The following is an 8,951-nucleotide window of genomic DNA, read 5'->3' on the forward strand; positions in this document are numbered from 1 at the left end:
CCTACTATTGTAGTTCGCGTGTTATCTGTCAGTGTATCCCATTTAGTTAATCCTCAAGGTTAACTTTTCATGCATATAATTTTACTGTATGATGTATCAGATTTAATTACCAATCATCTTAATATTTAAATAAGAAAATATTTATCAGTTTAAGTGTGGCCTTAAAATTATTACTACCAACATATTATACAGCCGTCTATTAGCTAGGTTTTAGCTGGCCTTTATGGCCTTTTTTAAGTTATTTTATGTTTTTGTATCAATGTAAATTATGGCTTTTATCAATGCGGGAAAAAAAGTATGCATTGTGCCGCTGAAGCCACCCCGACGCAAACGGACGCACGGTCGATTTCGACCATTTCGGCCGACGCAAACGGACGCGACAGCGTTCCAAATGCGTCGCCCCGCTGGAGATGCTCTAATGAATATAGCCCACTAACAAAATTCTATACCGGACACAAAAGCGGAAGCACAATCTTATGCCACAGGCTAACACATTACGTTGCTTGTACACGACCAGTCACAAGCAACGGCAGATAAATATCTCTGATCACATATTACAACACACAGGTTACACGGCACATGAAAAGGTACATAACAGCATGGAGGAGTTAACAGAGTTCTACACAGCAAATTGCATTCTAGGACAGAACCAATGACAGTGATCAGTCACTTCACAAACTCTGGCCCAAATACACCTACAGTTAAAGACCGCCCATAGGTACCTGAAATATATGCATGCCCCAGCAAGGAAGCGAGCCTACTCCATCTTGCCAAGCAGCCCAGAACTCGGCGCCTCCGGTGCAGTGGTCGAATACGGAAGCCAGTCCTTCGCGCAGACAAGCGCCTCCACGATTTCCGGCCGGAGCGAGCTTCTGTAATCATCGAGCATGCGGGTTCCTGTTCCTGCAGAAAATATGGAGCTGCCATTGGTCGCCATGGACATTGGAATTGCCAAGATATCACGTGCCATCCTCGAGAGCGTTGGGAACTTGAGTGTGTTAAGCTTCCACCAGTTCAGAATGTCAAACTCTTGGATACGCGGAGTGAGTGATTCATCCAGGTACTGCTCTAGTTCAGATTTTGAGGGCTGGCTTGTGGCAATCTCAGAAAGATACATATCAAAGTCTAGAAGACCATCACCAGTTGAAGGCTGATTTGCATGGGTGTTATTCCCATTGGCAGCTGCATGATTAGTTGCTCCTTGCTCAGGGAGTGGCTGTGCTACAGTCCTTAAAAAGCTCATGCACTGAATCATTTACCACCTTAACATACTTCGCAGCCTCGACGCCATAAATCTTCGAGTAACTGAACTCAACAAGCTTCATCTTAAAACGTGGATCCATCACAACAGCAACAGATAGCACGAGGTTGCAATCCTTCCAGTACTTGTCAAACCTCTCATGCATATCTTTGGCAATGATACTGAAAACTGGGTCTTCATATCCTGAAGCATTTGCCAGCTCCAGCTGAAGTTTCCAAGCTTCATGGAAAAAGATGTTTGAGGTTGGGTTTCCCGCTGCCATTATGCTGTGAGCCGAGTCATACAGCAGCCTCAAGTAATTGCAGGCCGCCTCAACTTTTTTCCAGTCCTCAAACGAAGGTGCTTCATTGTAGTTATCATCACATGTTTCTAGTTGAGTGAAAGCCTGCTTATAATCCAAGGCAGCCAAGAGCATCAGATAGGTGGTGTTCCACTGGGTTGTAACTGTTGGCCCAGACCCGGCAGTACTCTCGCCGATCTGATACCAAACACAGCCCCTGCCGTCGAGTGCTTTCCGACGACGCTGACGATGAGCTTCCGGCGAGATGTCACACACGTACGCGAATACTTTCTTTCCGCCGCGATGCACACGTTCCACCAAGCTGAACCTAGCTAGCTCGATCTTCCTTTAGATCAGCTAGCTACTAGCTACTTCACGTAACGCAGCAAAACAATTTAGCCAAAGGGCCGTCTCGGTCCTTTTCTTTGTATTGAATCTCAACTCACACGGTGTGTTACAACCTAGCTATTACATAGGTATTATATACTAGTCTAGCAACTCCACACATGAACCGACTCGGTGACTACCAGCGTCCAACACGGCATGGACTCCATGCCCAACACGACGCCGACCCGGTCTAAGTAATCCGGTTTACAACAGAACTAGAAGTTCTACTTGGTAAAGAACACACGTACGTATACCTCTCGTATACGCAAGTGTACGATGCCGTGCCGGCCGGAGTGCTTATTCCTAACAATCACCCCCTAAGCACGACGTGTGCTTCACCTTGACCTGGGTCCCAAATGCGCCAGCTACTTCCTGCCAACGTCGTTCTCGGCATTGCTTTCTTGAATGTCCTTATCGACATTTCCTCCGTCGTTCCTCGTGGCACCCATGGCACCGACTTTACCTTTGTCGGCCTCTCCAGAGCTTGACGTTGACAATCTTCCTTGTCCGCGTCTTCAGTCTTCACCGGTTCCTTGATGAACAGACAATGTCTTTTGTGCTTCATCTTCTCCGGATTATTTACCGTCCGAAGTTCCTTTTTCGGATAGTAGTCCAACACGCGTCGTATGCGTGCTCGCGTCGGTCGTAGTCGTCTTGTCTCCAGTGCAGTCGGAGATAGCACAACATATTCTTCTGCACCCGATGTTGCGCTCGTTTCTTCAATTGAGGGCCCTTCATTTGCTGGTTGAAGACCCACGTCGCTATTGACTTCTGGCCTGATTGGTGCAGCACTAAACCCTGCTGGTTCGTTTTCTGGGCTTGGAGCCCCTCCCGGCAAGCCATTTTCTCTTGGATTGCCTGCTTCTGGCTTTGATAGCCTACTGTTTGCTGGGCATAACGTAGACTGCCCGTTAACTGCTGGGTGATTGCCAAGCGCCAGCGACGTGGTTGCCTCTGGCCGATCGCTGCCTCCACGCGTGTGTAGACTTTGTGCGCGATCGCCTCCTTCTTCCAACGCTTCTACACTGTTTGCTTGGATTTCTCCCAGCGAAACGCTGATGTCTGGAGTCGATAAACTCGCTCCATTTGCACTTGTGGTGCTGCCGCCACCACCGCCAGACGCTTCCTGTTTCCTTCCAGGCGAAGCCCCTTCTGGCGTGCTCCTGTGCAGCTCCGAGTATGGGCTCCTAGCTAGGCTCCCGTCCATCTCTGCTGTTGGCCATCGGGATACTGTCCTGCTCCCTGGGCTCCCGCGCGGGATGTCTCTCGGCCGCGCCGCTGTCAAGCTCCCAGGCTGAGAGGCGCCAGCTCCTGGCGCAAACACAGAGCTAGGGGCACACTTTCCAGTGCCCATGCAAGCTGCACTCCAGCCCGTACGTACTGGCCTAGACGCACCATCACAGCCCGACACGTCTGTCCTTGCTCCAGATTGATCATCTGCATGCTCAAAATTACTGTTATAGACAATAGTAAAAATCTCGTCGTGTATGGGTTCCGTGGAGTCCCAAATCCATGATAAGTCTTCCTCGAAGACTACATCGCACGTGACAATCACCTTGTTCGTCGAGGGATTGCACAAACGGTATGCCTTCGAGCCTTTTTCATAGCCAGTCATGATCATTGGAGCACTCCGACCTGCCAAGTTTCTTTTATGGCTGGATACCGTCTTGACATGCGCCACACACCCGAAAGTGCGAAGATGATCAACCGAGGGCTTTCGTCCGTACCATGCTTCGTACGGAGTCCCACCAACTACACTCCTAGTTGGCGCCCTGTTCAGCAAGTAGACAGCTGTGTTGACTGCCTCACCCCAGAACTTTCCTGGCAAGTCTTTGCTCTTCATCATGCTCCGTGCCATGGCCACCACCTTATGCTTCAATTCACCACCCCGATCTATGCGTAGGGACTTCTTCGCCCTCGCCTTGACCTCTCCAGCTTCCTTGATCTTCTCGAATGCTTGTAGACCTTGATCCTTACTTTTCAGCAACACAATCCACATGTATTGGCTGAGATCATCCACCACAAGCATGAAGTACTCATTGCCGGACGGGGTTGCGGGTGAAATTGGACCGCATATATCGCCATGAACGAGCTCCAAAGCTTCACTTGCCTTAAACGTGGTTTCACATGGGTACGGGACACTCTGTAGCTTCTCGACGACACCTTCGCCGCATAGCTTGTCCACGTGATCCACACACGGTAGACCGTGATCCATCACAATCTCCGTAGCCGGTGATGGAGGAGGTAGCTCCTCCTCGTCCTTTTTCTCGCATACTTCGAGCATCAGCATCATCGGTCCATCATCTCCTTCCTGGGCGATGAGAGCCTTTTCCTTCGGCTTCGGTGGTTTCCGGCAATCAACCTTGAAGTGACCGAGCTTGCCGCAGTTATGACATCTTACTTTCTTGATGTCAAACTTCCTCCTCGGCGGAGCGTCGTCCTCGTCCTCCCCTGCGATGTACTTTTTCGCTGGGCGAGAAGCTTCTTCATCACTTCTGCTGTCATATGCCTTGTCGCCCTTCTCTTTGGCGACCACCGCCTGCCACTGGGCACGGGTAAGCATAACGTGCTCTTGCGGTACCACATCACCATAGGTGATCTTCATCCGCTCGTCATGAGCCTTGAACCGTCCAACTAGATCATCCATCGTGAGAGTCTTGAGATCGACGCACTGCTCGATCGCCGAAACAACGGGCAAGTAACGCGGCAACGCCGCGCGTAGGAAACGCCTTACGATCGAGATCTCCTCGAGCTTCTCGTCGAGCGCACGAATCCCATTGACCAATGTAGCGACCCTCGAAGCGAAGGCGTCCAGCGTCTCATCTTCTCCCATCTCCAGATTCTCGTACTTCTTCTGCAAGGTTTGTAGGGCCGCCTCGCGGACGCGCTCGTGACCAAGATTTAGCGTCTTGATCGTCTCCCACGCCTCCTTTGCAGATTTCTTCGAGATCAGGTGCTGCTTCACGTCCATCGGCATCACCGAGCAGATGGCCGTGAGTGCCTGTCGGTCCTTGCGGTACTTCGGCGCGCCCTTCATGAACTCGTCGCCGCCGGGATCGACAGCCTCCCAGATTTCGTTGGACTCGAGCGCCCACATCATCGTGGTCGCCCACACCGTGTAGTTGTCGCGGATGTATTGCGGGTACTGCGTCGACACCGGCGCCGCGGCGCCGGAAGACTCGCCCACTTCCTTCGTCATGACCTCCCGTTACTAGGAGATCCTCCACGAGGCTCTGATACCAATTGTTGGCCCAGACCCGGCAGTACTCTCGCCGATCTGATACCAAACACAGCCCCTGCCGTCGAGTGCTTTCCGACGACGCTGACGATGAGCTTCCGGCGAGATGTCACACACGTACGCGAATACTTTCTTTCCGCCGCGATGCACACGTTCCACCAAGCTGAACCTAGCTAGCTCGATCTTCCTTTAGATCAGCTAGCTACTAGCTACTTCACGTAACGCAGCAAAACAATTTAGCCAAAGGGCCGTCTCGGTCCTTTTCTTTGTATTGAATCTCAACTCACACGGTGTGTTACAACCTAGCTATTACATAGGTATTATATACTAGTCTAGCAACTCCACACATGAACCGACTCGGTGACTACCAGCGTCCAACACGGCATGGACTCCATGCCCAACACGACGCCGACCCGGTCTAGTAATCCGGTTTACAACAGAACTAGAAGTTCTACTTGGTAAAGAACACACGTACGTATACCTCTCGTATACGCAAGTGTACGATGCCGTGCCGGCCGGAGTGCTTATTCCTAACAGTAACATCCAGACAGAAGTCTTGGTACTGGGGATCTCCAGCTGCAGAGCAATCTCAGCGAACTTTTCCTCACGATTAGGAGAAGCTTTTATGAACTTTATGCTTTCACGGATATTGTAGATGACACCGTGGATTGAAGCAATGACATCTTGTGCAACTGCATTCAGGATGTGGGCATAGCACCTCACAACAAATAGCTGGCCCTTAAGCGAGAGGTCGTTCTTACTGGAGAGATGGTCTCTCAAATTTGCACTGTAGATATCATGCGATGAGCAATCATTATCCAGTGTGATGGTAAATAGCTTATCCTTCATACTCCAGTCAGTAAGACTTGCACTAATAGCTTCACTGAGTGCATTCTCTGAATGAGGCGAAGACACCATCATGAAGTTAAGCATTCTTCGATGTAATTTCCAATCAGAGTCAATGAACTGCCCAGCAAGTGAAACATAGCCAAGAGTTTGACTAGTTGTCCACAATCCAATAGTGAGGCTGATCCTTCCAGGCATAGTGCTGAATGCTTGCAAGAGACCCTCTTTTTCTCTTTGATAAACAGCATACACCTCCCCCTCCATTGTGTCAACATCAGCAACCCTGAAACGGGGCTGCAGACTATCAATGAAAGCAGTGAAGGTTGGCTGCTGAACAATGTGGAGTGGGTAGTCATGCAAAATGATCATCTTTGCCAGGTACGAACAACTGCGGTCTTGATCAAAAGACGCATTTGCATAACCAGTATATCTGTAACGCCTCTTAGACCGCCTCTCCACAGTACCATCACCATCATTGTCAGTTCCAATTGTTGAGGCCAGTGCTATCTTATGCTCTTGGCTTTTTATCTTAGGACAGGAACCCAAGGTGATGTGTCTCTTGAGATGACTAGTACCTGCAATTTTTGAACCAGAGCTGTAAGCAAAGGTTTGCTTGCACAGTTTACAGCATGCCCGAGTGGCTCCTCCAGCAGCATCCTCAATAGTGAAGTGCTCCCACACTAGGGACTTCTTTTTCCTGCGCCTCGTAGTTGGTGGGGTGGCCACCTCAGCGATGGCCAACTCATGCCCTTCAAGCAACTCTTCGCCCTGTGTCAACTCCTCACCTTCACCCATCTCATCACCTTGAGTCATCTCATCAACTTGGACCAACTCATTTCCATGGATCATTGCATCCTCATGGCCTGCCTCGTTACTTGGGTCAACAGTCTCATTACCTTGGACCACCTGACTGTCATTGCCAGCTTCATCAGCCATGCTGGTAGACTAGTACCAGTGGGTCACAAAATCTGGCATAAATAACGTGGTGACGTCAGATATCAGAGCACAGGTTATTTGACCAAAAGGAAGCAAAATAAACTTAATATGTGGCCATTCATGCAAGGAATCAATATCTGACCACATTACTGATGCTACAAAACTAACATTAGAAGCAACTTAGTATGGTTTAATTGGACTAATTAGCGCACAGCTCAAAGGCTAAAACTTTGGGCTTTGCTTCAGTACTGGCGCAAATCTTCATGAGCAATACTAACTATAAACTGGACCGGCTAGGTTCCTTCCATTAGCTAGACTCTGTAGCGGGATTTTTGTTTCTTAGTTCTTTTTTGGGTGTGTGCATCCGTACTGACATTATGGTGTTGTGTTGTTGCGTTGTTGCAGAAGCTGAGTGTAATTGGTATCTTCTGATATTAATATTTTTATCAAAAAACACAAAAGTGCGACATTCAAAATAAGTAGGGAGTGAAGGCTGCTGTTTTGGCAGGGCGGTAGCATGTTTCGAGAGATGGGTGCGTTTTTGCTGGCTGAAACAATCCGTAGTACTGGATAGAGTAGAGTAATTCGTTTGGGCCAAGCGCTTTTGAATGTCGCACTTTTGTGTTTTTTTGATAAAGAAAATATATTAGCTCGGAAGAAACATATGCAGAAAACAAGGAAATGGCCCGCATATGACAAATTTGGTGCTCCTGCGGAATTCTTGTGAAATCTAAAGAACCACGCCCCGTAAATTGTCGGACGAAACGCATACCCCATTAAATATCCACCACAGCCGACCATAAGAAGTAGTAGTAGTAGAAAAGTAAACGCAGCCAGATGTAAACATGTGAACAAATCCAATCCACGACGCTAGGAGCAGCGCGGGAAGGGGGCGAGGCCAAGAGGCGCGGAGGAGGGAGGGAGGAGGAGAGGGGTTTGGAGTTTGGGGGGCTTACGGAGGGGAGGGGCGGGGCGGGCGGTGCAGGATCAGGGCTCGGCCCAAGAAGAACGAAGGCCGAGCGAGCGAGCGAGCAAATCCTAGATCTGGGTGGGGGGCACGGGGAACCGGCTGCGGGCGGGGGGTCGAGAGGTTCCGGGGGTGCTGTGCTGGGAACGGAAAAGCAGGGGGGCGGGGATTTTATGGGCTCGCGGCCCACGGCCATGGGCCTGCCGAGCTGGCACGGCTGTGAGGCTGCAGGGTGAGGTTATTTGGGTTGAGATCCGCGTGGCCCCCATGTTACTTGCACGGTTATGTCGATCCGAAAGACAACACCGAGAAAGCATCACATTTGCTCAAGGATTGTCGTCAATTCTACAATATTCAGAAGCTATGCGAAAAATTGAGGTCCGACTCCGACACACAGGCACACCCGATAATACAGGGTACAGCTGCCTCCGTTCGATCGCCCGAGCCACAGGACCGCCCACACGTGTCAGCCGAAGCCTTTCCCGTATCACGAGGACAGGTGAATACGATCCACAAGGCCAGCGTTTTCAAAAGAGAATCCAAGAAATTTACGCGAGAGATAAAACTTGCAGAGGTGGCCATGGCAAGTGTACCAGAATACATCGATTGGTCAGATCAAATCATCTTATTCAGCAGGGCTGATCATTCGATAGTTGTGCCTAGGCCTGGTCACGTTGCCCTAGTACTCGAAGCACAGATTGGAGGATTCAACATGAGTAATTCATGGATGGTGGCAACGACTTAAACCTTCTGTTTGCAAGCACGATGAAGGCGATGGGTATGACAGTTGATATGTTACAAGAATTCGACACATGTTTCCATGGCATTATCCCGACCCTACCGGCATATCCTCTTGGCAAGATCTTGCTGGATGTTGTTTTTGGTACACCCAACAACTTCAGGAAGGAAAGACTCGAGTTCGAGGTAGTAAATTGGGAATCTCAATACCACGCTATCCTCGGCCGACCGGCGTTCGCTAAATTCATGGCAGTTCCCCATTATGCTGTTATCACCAGAATTTGACCAAGTCGAGGTG

General features: G+C 49.8%; 1 protein-coding gene across 1 annotated transcript; it reads right to left on the reverse strand.

The window, feature by feature from the left end:
- Window positions 1–554: 554 nt before the first annotated feature.
- On the reverse strand, window positions 555–1,437 carry LOC124646439 (zinc finger BED domain-containing protein RICESLEEPER 2-like). The gene has a single exon (XM_047186551.1). It carries the CDS (start codon window positions 1,253–1,255, stop codon window positions 758–760), a length of 498 nt encoding a protein of 165 aa, XP_047042507.1. The 5' UTR covers window positions 1,256–1,437; the 3' UTR covers window positions 555–757.
- Between the last annotated feature and the right edge of the window lie 7,514 nt (window positions 1,438–8,951).

This window comes from Lolium rigidum, chromosome 4 (genome assembly GCF_022539505.1).
Source record: "Lolium rigidum isolate FL_2022 chromosome 4, APGP_CSIRO_Lrig_0.1, whole genome shotgun sequence".
NCBI lineage: Eukaryota > Viridiplantae > Streptophyta > Magnoliopsida > Poales > Poaceae > Lolium > Lolium rigidum.

Excerpts from the sequence above, each read along its gene's own strand:
- LOC124646439 (XM_047186551.1), bottom strand. The coding sequence starts at position 1,255 with ATGATTCAGTGCATGAGCTTTTTAAGGACTGTAGCACAGCCACTCCCT.